Consider the following 17,769-nt stretch of genomic DNA (forward strand, 5'->3'; position numbering starts at 1 on the left):
TTGTGTGATGATATGTCATGATGATGTGTTTTGGTTTATTCTATGATTAGGCTAAATCTGAAATAGTTCAATTTTTTAAAATCTAGATATGTTTCTCCGTGGAGCTGGTCTCATGGACTTGATCCCTCGCAGTTGCCATTTCCCAGCAGACGTAAACCATGTCACTCAGGTGTTGAACATGGAGAATTTGCGGAAGGCAGATACGAGGGCTGGACTGTTGAGCTCTGACTGTGGTAGGTAAGAGCAAATCACAGGAGTATGAATTGATCAATAAACAGTGGTGAAGATAAATACATTTACTTAAGCACTATACTTAAATGCAATTTTGAGGTACTTGTACTTGAGCATTTTCATTTTGTGGTACTTTATACTTCTACTCCACTACATTTTAGAGGCAAATATTGCACTTTTTACTTAACTACATTTATTTACAGTATTTTAGCCATAATCTACCAGTGAAATGGTTAATATACATAGAGAACCATCATGGTGCAATTGTTGCACATAGAGCAGTTGTTTTCCCACAAAGAGACTCTGATGATAATAGATTTGTTTTTCTTGCATGGAATTCCTGTGGTCCTCATTATTGTGTTCTTTTGCACCTCACCTGTACTCAGAGAGCTGCAATTATGTCCTCATATACAAAGACATGCACCAGTAATCCAGTTCCACCGCCTCTGTGGCCTTTTTTATCAGCGCTTATTTATTTGTTCTGACAGCTGTCTAAGTCATGTTGAGTCAACCGGTAATGCCCATAGAAGAGAGAAGTAACCACACACAAGGAATACCTTTTCATAATTATCATCTGCATTATTAGCATAACATTCCTAATCATATTTAAAACGATTGCTATTAAAGTAGGCATCCAATTTAACTGTGATGAAGTTGCTTGATGAATGTTGTTGCTTCAGTACCCAGTATCTGTCAGAAATTGTTAAAAGTAAGCTACAGCAGTTTTTTATCATGCAGCAGCAAACAAAGTGTGATGACATTATAGACCAAAAGACATTCTGTTTCAAGGTCAGTGAATTTTCACAGATCAAAATCACCACTCAGCTATCATATATTTCATTTTATTCCGTATTGTTATCACATTCTTTTATTGGCATCTGCAGATTTGAAGTGCACTGAAATGTACTCACTCCTATACCTGGGTCATTTTCTGAGTGTTGAATCTCCTGCATCAAAGGAGTGTGACTTCTTTTTCTTCACTCTCAATACATCCAACTCAGCTCTGTTTGTATCATCTTGACGATTCTCTGTGTTTTGTGGAATTAAAGTGTCTGCTCTCTGCTGTGATGAGGATCTGACAGAAAGTGTGTTTTTCTGTTATCATCAGCAGAGGTGGTCCTAATGAGCCCTAGCACAGATACAGCAGGGTCAGTTCGGGGCCCTTTCACGACTTTCTCCGCAGCCTTTTATTTTTACATGATGATATGGAGCAGATTGATAGATTAAAGAAAAACACCAAATTAATCAGTTCAGCAGTAGAGTCTAATATATAGTTGGAAACTGCATGTTGTAATCAGTAGGCTCTAATTTAAATAAGACTAGGTCAAAACTAGGGGTGGGGGAAAAAATCGATATAACATAGTATTGCAATATTTTCCGTGGCAATACTGTATCGATACATGGACACCAAGTCATCATGTATCATGACTACGGTGTACATTTTAGGACATCCTCAGCCATCAGAGTCAGGTCTCAGACATCAGATGAAAAGGCGTCAGGTGTCAGGTAAAACAGCGTCAGACCTCGTGGCCGGCTTGGCTCAGTAGGTAGAGCAGGCGCACATATACTTCGAGGTTTGTGCCTCGACGCAGAGGTCCAGGTTTTGAGTCCGACCTGTGACGATTTCCTGCATGTCTTCCCCCTCTTTTCTCACATAGCTGTCCTATCAATTAAAGGCGGAAAAGCCCAAAAAAATAATCTTTAAAAAAACAGCGTCAGAACTCGCGAAAAATGGCCTCGGGTCTCAGGCGTCTGGCAAAAAGGAAAAGGGCCTATATGTCAACATAAATAACTTATGGAGTATTAAGGAATGTTTTGTGTGTTTATTTAGTAACATTTGATGAAAACATGTCAGATTTTTTTCTTTATGATACAATTGTAATACTTTTATTAATTATTATAATTTACTGACTAGCATACGCTTTTAGCTTAGGTTCTACTTATTTTAGGGATATGAAGCATTTGAAGATACTCCTAGAAATGACATCACGATAAGCAAAAATACCAATGTATGGCGAACCATTTCTATTGCAGAGTTCAAAGGGTTAAAATATGTTATAGAGATCAAATTTATTCAGCGTTTTGATTGCTTTTTTTATTTTTAGAGTATAAAAATAGTTCTTATCGTTTTGTTTCATTTTCAAACACAATGAATAATGGAGTACTTACATTTTCTAACTACATACTAGCACTTTAACACACTGTACCGTCAACTCTTCTGTTTTTAAATGTGTTTTTATCTGGTTTTATATATTTTAGTCTATGTATACATTCTTACGTATGTCTGTATGATTGTTGTCTTTCCCTGTTGCACTGCAAGTGGCTGGTGGAGAACAGGCTTTTCATTTCCTTTATGTATGTAAATACACATGGAACTATGACAAATACATTAATCTTAATCTTATTAATATGCCATTTAGCTAATAGAATAATAAGGTTGATAATATAATACTGGATTTTACCTGCAAAATGTTTGATTACTAACAAAGTGAAAGAGGAGTCTTTTAGGAGTATGTATTGATACTATCCCTCTTAAGTATTTTTGCAAATGTTAAAAAAAGATGTGGATGTCAGTTGCTCGTTTTGTGCTATGTACCCTGAAGACACATTTTTACATTTATTTTGTTGTTACTCAAACAATTTGTGAAAAGACATATACTTTGATCACTTATTGACCCAAAGTTTTGAATATATATTTTCTTATATTTTCTTTTTTTTATTATAGTTTCACATTTCTGCTCAAACAATCCAGTATTATATTATCAACCTTATTATTCTATTAGCCAAATGGCATATTCATGAATGTAAGCACACTAATCAGAAACCATTTTTCATTGTGTTTGAAAGTGAAACCAAACAATACGAACAATGTATATTTAAAAATAAGAAAGCAATCAAAACGCTGAATATTAGTATGTGCTCTCCACAACATCTTTTAATTAATGTGATGCCATGTTTTTTTTGGCCCCCTGGCGGTTATTGTTAATGTCAACTGTCAAAAATAAACATGCTGAAACCATACGGCCTCAGACAAAACAGCCTCAGAGCATAACCTTGAATTAAGCTGTTTTATCTGAGACCGTTTTCCCTGAGGTCTGACTCTGTTTTACCTGACACCTGACAGCTTTTCATCTGATGTCTGAGACCTGACTCTAATGGCTGAGGATGTACGTGTCGTAAGTATCGTGATAATATCGTATTGTGGGGCCTCTGGTGATTCCCACCCCTAGTCAGAACAACGTATATGGCTGAACCAATATGCTTAATTGTGGCCAAATTGTTACAGGGATAGTCAGCGGTGGTGTCTATAATGTGAATATAGATATTAAATGTTCATCTGCAGTAGTGCTGATTGATAAATTATTTTATTTAGGGATGGGTACCGAAACACAATAAGCAATTGTGCTATTGCAGCGATCGTATTTTTTCCCGTAAGGTGTGACCGAATCTTGCAAGAAAACAAACTGATAATCTATTATAAACGATATGCTGTTCTCCTAGTTTCAATTCAGCCGATTTTTCCATGATGAAATATCAAAACCTGCCCATCCACTTTATTTATAGCCTTGTGTCACTGCTGTTTGTGATTATTTTTCTTCTAAATTACATAGGCCTACTTGTTCCACACATTCATTTGTGTCTGAACAGGTGACAGAGATGAGCAGACAGACAGACACACATGCACACGCACACAAACAAACATGGTGGTGTGCCATTCATCTGCATGTAGCCTACTCTGCACGTGCTGCTAAGCTTGTGTATTTAAATGGATGAAATGGGTGGCAGCAACAACAACAACAACAACAACATCCACCGTGTATTGAAGAAGTTAATCAGCTGATTGATGGGCGATAGCAGAGGTAAAAGCCAGTGTTGCGCCAATGCAGGTTCAAAGGGCAATGGCCATTGGGGAAATACCATCACACTCATTCCGACTAATGGTGGAACTTCCTCACTCAATGACAGAGGGACAGAGTTTTGAGGCTGGTCCAACGGTCCAGCCAAAAAGTAACTTTGAAAGGGCTTTGTGGCTAGCGGCTTCTCACTGATTTAAAAAATACTGTTCTGAGGCCTTTACACTGAACTGGCTTTAAGCCAGCATTGCATTTAAAAAAAAACATTTTATATAAAACATGTGACTTTCTGACGCCTAACCTTGGGAAGTTGCAGTGGCTAATTCATCATTAACATGAAAATGCTTTAAAAATGCCAGGTAGTTGAGGTGCAAGGATTTAGTAACTATAGTCTCTATTTAGATAATGTATGAGCATAAGAAATGTAATAAATTAAACTCTTATCCAAACAACAAAGATCTATAATAGTCAATTTATAAGGGGAATTTCTTTGCAGTTCCTGATCAGTCTACCACTGCCAGATCAACCAGTTATCGACGATCTAGGCCACAGGGTGTCTTACACACAGCCTCAGTCTTCAGGGTTTCAGGGCCACCCCCTCAAACTGGAAGAAGAAGCAGTGCAGCCTCAGACGGAATGGAAGGAAGTGTACTCTTTATCTCTAATACGGTAACCTCATGAATTCCATAATAACATATATCCCTATATACTGTACATTACCATGAGTACAAAATAAAACATGTTGTCTTTGAACTTGTTTTTCTTCTTTTGCTGTTCCCTGCAGGGATCTCCGTCCAGTAGAATGAACCAGAAAATGACTGCAGAAAGTGAGAGCATTGCCAAGCTGAGTGAGAATTTATCACACGGAGAACCTTCCCACATTCTTCTTGAGGGTAGATTTGAATAATAAGAGTTCATAGTGTTTTTTTTGTTTTTTTTTATCTTGTCTGCATGCTTCCGACACCTAAACATGCCACAATCAGCTATTATTTCACCAAATCACTTTTCATCAGTCTTTTCATTCTTTATTTGTTTGTGTCTTTGTATACTAACTTACTTACATGAACAGTATGATGAGGACTTTAAATTCAATGATGAAAGGCTGCGTAGAAAAATTTAACCAAAGCTGGCTGTAAACAGTGTTTTGGTACAAGGTACTGTACATATCTGGATCCAAATTATTGTTTGTGGTGCATGGGCTTGCCATGCTAACCATCCTCTGGTTATCTGGCCAAATATGGAAGCTGCTACTCTCTCTGTACCCCAATAAGAAGCAGCCAACAGGGAAGCAGATAATGGGAACGAAGAAAGAAAGAAAGAAAGAAAGAAAGAAAGAAATTGTTATTTATAGTCTACGTTGTAATGTTGACCCAGAAGTAGGATGCAGAGGTAGAACAGTTATCTTAAAAGGCAGATTACTTGGTCTTTTTTTAAAAATGCAGTCAATAATTGGTAAGCAATCAGTTAAGGCAAATGGAGCCAGACAAGGAGCTGGCAGGGAGGCATATATAAGGTACATGTATGACAATTTGGCAAAGAGAGTGAGTTGGTGGACCAGTGTGTGTGTGTGTGTGTGTGTGTGTGTGTATATATATATATATATATATATATATATATATATATATATATATATATATACTAAGTGACTGATAGGCAGGAATAAGGAGCAGAAGATGTGAAAATGAACCAAAAAAAAGCTGAAACCAGGACAGAAATATTTTTGGAAAAGTTTCCAGAGAATTACAGTTGAGTCCTGTAGCTAAAAAATGTTATTTGGAAAGAGCAATACCTATTTTCTATGCTCACATTTTGCACAAGTGCTCAGCAATCATAATTATTGATTATTAAGGAGAGTTCATAATGCTACCAAATATTGTTTTAAGTACAGAGCGTGAAAAACAATTTTTCTCATTTTCCAACAAAGAAAACAGTAGTGTTGTTGGGTTTGTGAAGTTGTTTCACCTTGCTCCTGTTCAGTGTCAATTTCATTAACTGATTAGGTGACATGGAAATTAATATGTTATTTACTAAACATACATGATATGTAAATAGAAGAAAATGTAGTGACACTGACTTTGCCACTTTATTTAGAGAATGAGCAACCAGAAGACTTGCTAGTGAGTCTAGTTGGTTTTGACTCAGTACCTCCAAATATCTTGTGCCCTGGTTGAATGATAATCTTTATAGATGAAAATAACTCTGCTTCTTTTATTTTCTGGCATGTGTTGTGCACCAATGCAGATCAGGCTTATAGCTGCATGACTTAAGTGTACTGCATGCTGTAAAAGTGCACACTGTATTCCTCTCATTAGAGCCTTAAGAATGATGCACCCTATTATTCTTGTGCATAGTTAAACATATTACATGGGAACCAACAAAACAAGAGCCCAGCTCTGACAGAGTATGCTCTCCCAAGCACCTAATAACAGCTTTTACAGTTGGTAATATGCCATCCTTTGAGCATGACTGAATGCAAAAACCGATGATTAAAATTCCTTAATTCAGCTGAATATAATGTAGCTGGATGTATTCTCCCAGCACTGAATGAATGTAAGAAGCTCAGTTACTGAAATTCCTTCATTACTAGGGATTTTCATAGTGCATTATCAGTTCACAGATATGCTGCTGGCAAGCTATAATAGCATTGTTGGTTGACTGTTTTGTGTTATAAAGCTTTTTTAATTTTGAAAGTACTGCATGTACTGTAGGAACACCATGCAGTTTACAGCCCCATCCCCCAAAAGACAGAGTGTTTGACAAGCCGGGATCTAAGAAGCTACGGGTCTACAGTGCTGGAAGGGAGAGGCTAGCATCTTCAGGTAAGCTGTGAGCACTGCATGTTATATTCTCTGTGTACGTTGCAATACACAGTACGATTTGGTGAATGTACCATGGTTTAGTAAGATGTTTTATTCTGGTTAACAGCCTCTCCAGATGCTGTACCTGGCCACAGAAAGAGAAGTAAAACCAGGGAGAAGTGCACGCCCCCACCCAGTAGGCAAGAGAGCAAGCAACAACATCTGACCATAACAGAAAAGACAAAGCACCAAACAGCAGGTGAGGCTCACATCTGCTGTGAATAGAGAGGGAGCATGACAGGAGGAAGCAGCAGCAGAAGAAGACGTACACTTTCAGACAGTGATGGTTAAAAATGTCTAAAAAGACTGCGAGGGATGGCACAAAAGAGAATAATATGCATATTGGGTGATATTGGTGTCTACTTTGCATGTTCTGATTTTACCAAGTAGCTCCTTATACTTGAGAAAAATACCTACTTCTACTCTTCATTTATAAATTAAATCACTTAAAAATATTGCATGAATTTTAATGAGCCTCATTTTATGCTGCATACACCATCACTTTTGTTCCCCTTTTTTAATTTTGCATAGCCAACGTCAAGGCCATTTGCAGGATTTTTGTAGGAGTACCTACTCCAGCCCAAGAAATCTCACACACACACACACACACACACACACACACACACACACACACACACACTCACACCTACACCAGCATTGTCCTCGCAAAACAAGTGCACATGCTCTGAAAGCTCATTTATGGATTTCTCCACAGCAATACGCACCTTTGCTGCAGCTCTGCCCACAGACGGAACGTAGTTGGTTCATTAATGGTAACGTGGCACATTAAATAAAAGTCAGAGGGACGTCTCCCGAGCCCAGGGTTTGCCACACAGTGGACAATTAGAGAAAGTGATTATACTGTGGAGAGGTTCAAATGTGCTCACTCATTCAGATAGAGGTGTCTCTTTCTTTGATCTCAGGCCTATCTTGGAGTTTAAGGATGGACATGAATGGATCCATCTTTTAATTTAAGGTTTTAAAAGATTGTACCCATATATTCAGGAACATAGTGTCAGATATTGTAACATCACTGTAAGATTTTCTGTTTCTACTTTAACAAAAGTGGAAAAGATTAAAACAGAATGGAAGCAATATTTGCTTGGAAAATATGTTATTTTTAAGGATGTTTGGACAGAGCTGTCATTTCATTAGTGACAACTTTGCAGTAAACTTCTGTTCTCACTACTGATTATGTTGTTTATATTGTTATATTCTCATTAAGGTATTAACATAGCAGGGCTATTAACAAAACCTACAAAAATGTCAGTACGGAAGAAATGAATGTTCTCTTTTGTCAAGCAATGGAATTCATTACAATTTTGCATATTGTTATTATGAATGATTATGTGCATATAATCAAATGAAATTAGAATGGCATTAGTCAAATGATGAACAAATTAGAAAAGGATGTATTGCTCACTGTTTTAACCCCTGCTGTCTTGTTTTGGATTTTCTTCTATAATCTATTATTTAGATGAGTGTAGATGCGCTTCTGCCAAGGAAAGTTCAGGAGCTGCTCCCACACCAGCAGAGTCTCTCTCCTGCTCGATCTGTCCAGGTTTGTCTTGTGACCTGCAGGTCTGGAGCAGCTGGGAGAATAATGAAGGGTCAGAGCCCCAGCTTACTCTGCAAGAGGAGGTATTCACTTTCTCTTCCCAGCCACACTTACCCAAACGAGGACAAGGCCAGGGTGACCAGGAGAAGATGGAGATGGGAGATGATCAGGTTCAGAACAAAAGTGGGAGGCGGTATGAGGCCCAGCCTGAGGATGACTTTATCGGCAGTGAAAGTGATGAGGTATGTCTGCTTTCGGGGAGAGACACATGCACACTGTACTTTAAATGCACACACATTTGAAGTGCATCTTACGGTATTTTGCTATGACAAAAGATATATATTCCCCTGACACTAATGACCATCTGCCTTAAATAAATAAACAAACTTGTGTTACACATACACTAACAGTATGGACAAACACCAGATTTCTAAAATATGATTTGTCCATTTTAGGGATGTATTCTGATTTGTGTGCTCTAATTTAATCTCAATGTTGTAGCAAAGATTCAGTGTATTATGCTATCCCATAGTATGTCCAAAGTTTGATTTGATTCAGTTGTTTTTTTTATTAGTTGTCGTTTACTGCAGATTCAGAATAACTTTAAAGGTCAGTGGGGTTATTTATCATCAGATAATGTATTAATAGTTCTGAAGTTATAATAAAGAACAGTAGTTTTCTTTATGCTGAGCAGGGAAATTAAAGGGTTGAACTGAGTATACAGATGACTAACTTCAAAGGAATGCTAATTGCTCTTACTTATTTAAAACATTATAGCAAGTTTGATATTTCAGACTTAAGAACCTCATTGTGTTGCGCAGCTGATTAGTTTAGTTTTAATTTAAAAAAAAATGCTATTAAAGTAATGTATTCTATGCACCACGTTAAAGACAAAATCCACCCTAAAACACAATAACCTAAAAAAACAGATACTGTAAATGTCTGTTGCATGCATTTGTCAAATCTGATTTTTGATGCTGCATTTTTAATTGTTTTTGTTGATAACATCCAGAGACTGCAGCATTACTGATAAGGTACCAAACATAGACAACATGCAACTGTGTCAGCATATTTCCAAGGTATTTGTAATGGAGTCGAGAGGAGAAAATCCTCTCTAAAACATTAATAGTAAATGTCAGGCTTTAGTATCATTAACTCAGGGCTTTTCTCAAGACTCACTGTTATTCACTGACATTCTGTGCATGTGCAGATGTGCATAGAGGAAAAACAGGTGTAAGTGTAAAACAGGTTATGTGTTCTCTTTTCAGGTGACCTTTGTAAACTGCAGGTACTATACCTGCAGTTTGAGTTGTGATGTGTCTTTAGATTTTGCATTACTTTTTTCTTTAAAGAATGTTTTTTTCACCTCTGCTGAACATGCACAACCTTTTCATTTTCCTTGGCTGCCATTTTACATAGCTTACAAGCCAAAAATAGCTTATTATTAGCGTATTATCAGCAGTGTCTCCTGGTACTACTTCCCAAAAAAAGAAGTACCTGCTTTTGGCAAGGTAGGGAGAAATCGTACGACACACACACACACACACACACACACACACACACACACACACACACACAGATTGTGAGACAGGTTGCCTTGTTAAAAGCCAAATGATCACGTAGCCTTTTCAAACACTGCCCTAATAACGAACTATCAAAACACTTCTACAAGTAACCACCAACCCACCAACCATAGAAAAGTATTGTCTGGGCTTTGATTAGCAGAATATTGTGTGCATTGTACAGCATATTTTCTTTCTCTCTTACTTTCTCATTTTTTTCCAAATGAACTTCTGTACTCTGCTGTCTTACTGTAACTAGGACAATTCACTTGTTGTTGCCATGCCTTTATCTATGTAGAGCCTATAGAGTTAGTTATTTTCTCTGTCCACCTATGCGTGTAAAAAAAAAAACACCAATGCAACTTTTTAGGGAATATCCATCTGCATTCTGGGAAATTAACTGATATCAACCCGCTGAGGTTGAAAAAAAATGAATGCACACAAATATTTCATTCCAACAGTTCTCAATCAAATAACACTAAACGTGTGTCTGATGTGGGTGTTTAAGGTAGCACTTTTCCAAATTAACACATTAAATTTAGCTTCCATCACTTGAACTATGGCTAGAGGGTGAAGAAAGAAGCATGTAATTTCATTATGGGAAAGCAGAGTAAGCAATTGGGTCCAGTGCAATGCACTCTATTTTGAAACTACCAGCAGAAAGAAGGGCAGTTTTATGTTTTCTGGCCTCCCACTTACAACGTTTCTGTGAGATGGTCATTTTGGAAGTTCTTCAGAGGGGAAAACGAGAGCCACACTTGTTTGCAATATCCAAAGAAAACACAGTTTTTCTAAAAGGACACAGTGACTATTTTGTCAGGTATCCACAAAGATCATATATTGGATAACCACAACTAGATAACCAGATGTGGTGGATACATATTGTCAGATACCTAGAGTTATTATAACATCTTCCCATAGGGCAAAACTGACAAACATCAACTAAGAAAGTTCATTAAAGGTTCTCTGTGGAGTTTTTGACCTCTAGTAGCACTAGGGAGCTGATTTTCCTATGAGTAGGTCTCATAGCAAAAATATTGATGAGGGGATGTGAAAAAGTTCACAGCTCAGTGAAGTTATTAATGAAATCCATCAATCCAACAAAACTTGGTTATTAAAATGATTAACAACAGGATTTTTGGTGCACCTTTCAACACAGTGCAAATAAGGAGACACAATCACCACATGATAACTGCTTGCATTGAAATTAGTCTTTAAATATAGCTGCAACACCACCTTTCCTGTCAGGTCGAGAAACATTGATAGAATTTTGGAAGTTTGGAGGGGCGGACTCAATGAGAACTGGTGTACTACTACTATTTTACTCTACTGTATTCTACTATTATATAACCAGGTTTCAGTTAAAATAATAGCATCCAGATTATACTGTATAAATGGTGCAACTGGAACACAATTGGCATGTGGGGTGGAGACTCTCTCTCTTGATTCTGACATCCCTCATGTTTTAAATTCTCTTCAGGCGGGGGACTAAGTTGTCTCTCCTTCAGGGTTTCTGGTGTGTTGTGTTATTTCTTGTCGTTTTGATTGCTCTTGTCTCTTGTCCTTGACAGAGGGAGCAGAATGTTGACACATGAAGTACAATAGATTTGAGATGATGAACATTGTTACTCTTACAGACAGCCCACCTGTTTCTAAATAGTCACGTTGGTGTTAGTTAGCCGTGTGTTAGCATTCTCTTGTTGCCCATGGTAAAGTGGTATGACTTCCACACAGTCCATTCACCTCTACATTCACTTCTAATCATTGGATCTTAGTTTCATGCACTGCAATATTCTTGAGAAGTTTGTAAAAGCTAACTAGCATCAGCTAATCTCAGTTTTTCAGTCACTGTAGTTTACTTAAGTGGCACAGCAAAAGGCTTGTGCTGTTTGTAGACCATGCTTGTGTATTGCTAAAGTAGTAATACAAGTGTTAGGGTTGTAGTCTTCTATGTCCTTCATAAATGCATCAGCAAAAGAATGTAAGCTGAGCAAAGAAAGCAGGAAGTCATTGACTGAAGATATGTGAAAGAAAACACATTAATCTGTGTTAATGTTGACTTTCAAAAAAAAGGTTGTGTACATCAAATGGTCTTGTGCATGCAAAAAAGGCATTGTAACCATGTTGGAGGCCCAAGAGTCCAATCCCCTAGTGACTGTGCTGTTTCTTACACTCAGTTTGACTAAGGGGCTTAAACAGACCAACTGACCATTCTTTTGAGCCCCACACTGTCATTAGCAGTAGTAGTAATTGAGACATGCAACATATTTGGAAAGCCATGGATGCTAGCGTTGCTTAAGTAGATGTACAGTGTAAAGTGCAAGACATTCAACACAGGTTGTGAGACAGTTTTAACATATCGCCGCAGCTTTGCATTGCTAGAAGCTTTAGCTTGCTAAGCCACCATATTCTTCCAACCGGGCTATAGTAATAAATCAGACTGTGGTTAGCCATCTGACACAAGTTGGCCTGATTTTGATTTTGACTCATTTATGGCAGGTTTCTCATTTCTCAACTTGGAGCAATATTATCTTTCAAGGTGTTGCATCAGTTTCATGCAATTCTTTTGAGCTAACGTTGGTTCTTAAACATAGAGAAATATTAAAACAAAACAAAGCAATAATAACTGAAAGAATGGAGTATGCAGTAGTATAGCATCTGCTTTCATGACACGTATAGTCAAATGCTAGCTAAAGAGCACATTGCTACATGCCCTTAACACACAGGCTAGCACACACTTATACACACATACTGCAAACCCACCTGCTCACAGCCACACCCATATACGTTATTTCAATAATACATGTAGTTCATTGTTTATTCACTTGGACTTATGAAAATGATAAGGCATTGAAAGAAAAGAGAAAACAAATAACATATGGAGGAGGTGAGATTAAAAAAACCTCAAGGGGCTTATGGTAGCCATTCACCCCAAAAACAGAGCTCAGAGATGAAAGAAAACGCCTCGAAGAGAAACAGCAGAAGAAAGAAATAAAGAGATGGAAAGTGCGAGCGAAGCTTCAAACTGTTTAATTTATGAGAAACAATATCTATATTATGACTTTAAAAAGTGTAAGTGTGCTGGCAATCTGGCTGTAAGTATATTCCGCAGTTGTGATCCTCTTGTGTTTTATGGAGAATAACAAAGGCTGGTGTGAAAATTGGGAAGATATTACAGCAGCTTGTGTTTAATATTTGGATTTCTCTTTTGAAAACGGGGTTAATCAAAATATATTGCAAATGTAATATATATATATATATATAGTTAAACTAAGATATTAAATCAAGTAATCAATTATTGGTCTTGTCAACGTCGGTGTTAAACTGTCGAGATGGTGCAGATTGAATAATGCCATTAAAGGAACACTGCATCCAAAATATATGTTTAAAATATGAAACATTAACCCCTGTAGTCTTAAATATTGGCTCTGAAAATTTTGCAGCTTTCTCCTTCGTGGACAACAGCAGCTAAAGTCAGCTTTGATTCGATAGTTAAAATGGATTCCAGCTGTGACCCAGTTTTACTGCAAAGACAATGTTTCAAAATGTCCCCAGAATTTTTTCTCCAGCATCACCATGCTCTGTCCACACATATGCTCAGTTTGGTCCAAAACAATCATATTTTCTTCAGTATGGCTAAGTTCATGTGTCGCCAGTCTGTGTTTATGTACATGCATCTACAGTACTACACTTACATGAATGTGGGGTTCTAAGAATGGCCATTTGGTTTACTTGTGTTGTCGGTGACAGAAGTGTTTTTTTGCTGCAAGATTTCTTTTTTTTAAAGTTTCCATGGACGTTTTTGATATGTAACCTGATTGGTAGGTGCCACATTGTGAACTACATCACTGTGTGTTAACTTTGGATCTGAAGGTAAGAAGGATTAGCAGACTTAAAAAGAATGCCATTACCCTTTTTAAATGTGAGGTTAATTTAAAGCTAAGCCACCAACACCTGGTCAATCCCAATGACTGTTTGCCATCTCACTCCCGTGTTTTATAAAGCACACATCAATCGTGTTCAGGTAACATTAGAAACCGTCTACCGTATACTCTTTGCCATGATTAACCATCCTTTTAACAGTGTTTTTTTACAATAATTTTAAATCAACATTTCAGGATAAGAGCTACACCACGTTCAACCCAGCCACTCCCAGATCTCCCAGTCCAACCTTGGATGGGCAACTTGAAGTCCATCTTGAATCTAATAACATGGACAAAACAACACCAAAGGAGCTCAGTCCAGCTACTACCGGTATGCAGTCTCCAACCAGTGGGAGAGCTGAACCAGCTGGGATCGCCCCCACACGCTGCCTCTCACCCAGCGCGACACCCAGCAGACAGGAACACAAGTGTGGCCCATGTGGATCAGAGGTTGTGAACCACGTTGTGGATGAGAACAGCAGTGTATCGCTTTCAAGGAGACTCCTGCAAGAAGTCAAATTGGACTACTCCACACAGCACAAGGTACTGCTTCTATCTACAATTTTAACAAACAATAGGCCTCATACAGACTGCTATGGCTCTATGTTTTGCATGATAGAGAGACAAGCATATAGATTTACAGTACATAAACATGAAAAGAGCAAGCACACTTCTTAGAATTGAGAAGAATTAATGTTTTAGACAAATATGTTTATGTCACAAGGACTTTGAATTACTGATGTCTGTAAGTTTTATGTCCTCGTGAAAAGATCTAATCTGTCATGGTGCTGCTTTGTGGGCAGAGGCCTTTGGACTTTTTGTAGGTAATATCCTGTGTATTAGACTGTGTGACAGTATTTATTTAGTTTAATTTACTCTTAGTTTCTAGAGGATTTAGTGTTTTGGGGTTTTTTGTTTCATGTTCCTTGTTTTATTCATAAATTTTCTGTGCTTGCACTATGTGTACCTTATGTGTCCTTGGAGCCCTGCCCAGCATGTCTTCCCTTGTACACCTGTGCTGTGTCTCGCCTCTTCAGCCTGCCTTTGTGTTGTCAGTCCTTGTTGCCGTTGTCTTGTCACCCAATCAGTGTTCCCCTCCTTATTCCAGTTCCCTGACCACTCTAGCTCGGCCTTGTCTTGTGATTAGCTACTTGAAATGGCATATTACATGACATGGTTAAGCTTAGTTTGAGACAAATAATTAAGGGCTGCTTTAATTTAATGAATTCAACTATATAATCAATGCTATTTTCAACAATTTGTCGTTGAATTTGAATTTGTCGATCTAAAGTGTTATTGTCATATTTCAGTCACATGCCAATTCACAATGGTTGCGTTACTTTGGAAAACAGACCTAGGTTGCATCCCATGACAATTATGAACATGCCAGCAGTTGGGAAGCAACTCTCTCTCTCTCTCTCTCTCTCTCTCTCTCTCTCTCTCTCTCTCTCTCGTTAACTGTCCTTTCACTTCCTTGACGTTTTCCTTCTGTTGGTTGCTACAATGTGAAGAAATGGAATTGGGGCCGGAGGTTTTATTGACAACAACGAAAAGCAAGCATGCTAAGGAACTGAACTAAATGATGTGTGTAACTTAATTCCTCACTCAGTGACAGACTTTTCGTGTTTATAGGACTGGTCCCCGCTATGCTGCGGTCTAGCCAAAAAAAGTTGAGCATCTAGAAGGCTCGACCAAAGATCGAGATATTTTTGTCAGGAGTTGTTGGAGATCACATCACAATAAAAAAGAGTGAATGTTTTTTGTTTTTCTTTGCCCAAAATTGATGAATGCAGCTTTATTGAATGTACATTAGTTTGATTAAAATACATTGTAAAGTGTTTGTTTACAGTGACTATCATTGCCTCCTCAAGTCTTCAGTAAATGGGCTTGGCTCAATTCATTTCAAGCTCTGGTGGTATTCTGTTTAGCTGTCTTTGCTCATGGTAATATGTGATCACTGCTGATTTGGACAGCGATGGAGGACTTGAAGTAAAAATGTGTAATGCCGTGCTGAGAAGGACCAGACTACAGTCTGCTACAAACTGAGGTTGGCCGCTACTCCAGTTGAAAAGATCCAGGATCAGAGGATAGTCAACTGAAGCGATCTCAAGGTCTGAAGGGAGATCTGTCACTTGGCTGTTGCTTTCTACATTTACGCAACTCACTGCTGAGACATGTCCCAGCATCCTTCATCAGTGCAGCGCTTGACTACTGATTTGTGCCGACTTCAGCAGGCAGCATGCAGTGAAGGCTTTGACTGAAAGGTTGTCAGAGAAATATGACAAGGAGTTTGTTTCCCTACCTGCAGCTGTGGTTTATTGACTGCCATTAATTCAACACCAAGAAAATGCCAGGCCTCTTTGCACCAATCAAGTTAGCATAGCACTCTCTTTAGCTTGCTTAGCCACTCTAAAAGGGGGTCAAAACAAATAATTATGTCCAGCACTGCCTTGAGCTCGGTCTCAGACTACTGTCTGCTGTTTTACGATTTACTCTACTTTGTTGTGGATCAAGTGTGTATGTGTGACTGTGGCAAGTGCAAGGCATTGTTATTGGGCTTGCTTTCAAATAAGTATTTTCTTCTTCTTTTTTTACTGGTGAACGTTCTAAAGGAAGAAGACAACACACTGAAGCCTGTTGACTCCAGCGATAACAACTTACACCTGCTTAGCAGTCTACGAATGCATGGGGATGATGATGACGAGCTTCGAATGCTGGCAAGTCTTAAAAGGGAGCAGGAGGAAGATGAATGTAGAGCCTCGGGCCTCAGTGCATCTCAGATCCACCACTGTAATGTCAGCATCAGCATGAGCAGTGATGATGCATCTACATGGACCCACATCTCCATGGTTTGTACTGTCATCCTTTCCTACAACTTGATCTTTTATTGTTGATTCTTCACTAACGAGCAACACTCATGTGCTGCTCATCTACTATTTACAATCATTAGTACGTTGTCCCTCTCTCTATCTCCTGTCTGGAATAATTTTTTTGACCCTGGTGGATCCTCTCACTTGTTAATTTCCATTTCAAGACCCTAACTTATGCCACCATGAAGTACTAATGCACCTCTTTCTTCAGCGTGTTTTCTGCATTACAAAAGATTATGGAAATAGAAACACATTAATTGGCCTCTTACAGCTTTTAAAAGCACACTGGCATAATATCCACAGTTCCCCCCCAGTGACTAAAATGTATTTAGGTCATTTGAAATGATCCCCAGAAGTTTTTTTTTTTAGAATTCAAAGATGGTATAGTTTGCTCTTGACTACTGAAGGTCATTTAGATCAATGGTCCATTAGCATAAGCACATTGCACTTATGAAGAGAGAACACTGCCCTGTCTGGCCCTACTGGGTCCCCTGTAGGATCCCCAGTGAATATAATCATTACAGACGCTGGCGTTATAGGCCTGTTACATTTCTGTACATGCAGATATTCATTAATGCACTGAGATTCAAGCAGAACACAGTGAATAGTAGTATTACCGCAGGGATTATCATCTCATGGTTACTTTTAGAGGACACAGAGATGTGGTCATCATTAAAAACATGCATCTTTAGACCATACAGTTAGTACAGTTTTCCACAAGGACAGGATGAGATTTACATTTGACTTAATCAAACCCCAAAGTGATGTTTACCGAATCAGCTGCAGCACTTTACAGTTATAAATACTATGGCAACAGCACCACCATCAGCATATTAAGAAAATGCTTTGCCAAAAAAAAGAGAATAAGAGACATACAGAAAGACATAACATTATTTTTTCAAATACAAATCTA

At 38.2% G+C, this 17,769-nt stretch overlaps 1 protein-coding gene across 6 annotated transcripts in view; it reads left to right on the top strand.

The window, feature by feature from the left end:
• cfap20dc (CFAP20 domain containing) overlaps positions 1–17,769 on the top strand; it is a 34,496-nt gene that overhangs the window by 5,155 nt on the left and 11,572 nt on the right. Inside the window, exons 7-14 of one of the 6 annotated variants that reach the window (XM_036002304.1) lie at positions 87–233; positions 4,582–4,754; positions 4,870–4,978; positions 6,794–6,906; positions 7,007–7,142; positions 8,421–8,743; positions 14,182–14,529; positions 16,599–16,835. In XM_036002304.1, the coding sequence (XP_035858197.1) occupies positions 87–233; positions 4,582–4,754; positions 4,870–4,978; positions 6,794–6,906; positions 7,007–7,142; positions 8,421–8,743; positions 14,182–14,529; positions 16,599–16,835 (1,586 nt within the window). Of the gene's footprint in view, positions 1–86; positions 238–4,581; positions 4,755–4,869; positions 4,979–6,776; positions 6,907–7,006; positions 7,143–8,420; positions 8,745–14,181; positions 14,530–16,583; positions 16,836–17,769 lie in introns of those variants that run through there. The other 5 variants (XM_031287749.2, XM_031287750.2, XM_036002305.1 and 2 more) reach the window with 5 other exon arrangements.

Source organism: Sander lucioperca, chromosome 6 (genome assembly GCF_008315115.2).
Source record: "Sander lucioperca isolate FBNREF2018 chromosome 6, SLUC_FBN_1.2, whole genome shotgun sequence".
In the NCBI taxonomy this organism is placed as follows: Eukaryota; Metazoa; Chordata; class Actinopteri; order Perciformes; family Percidae; genus Sander; species Sander lucioperca.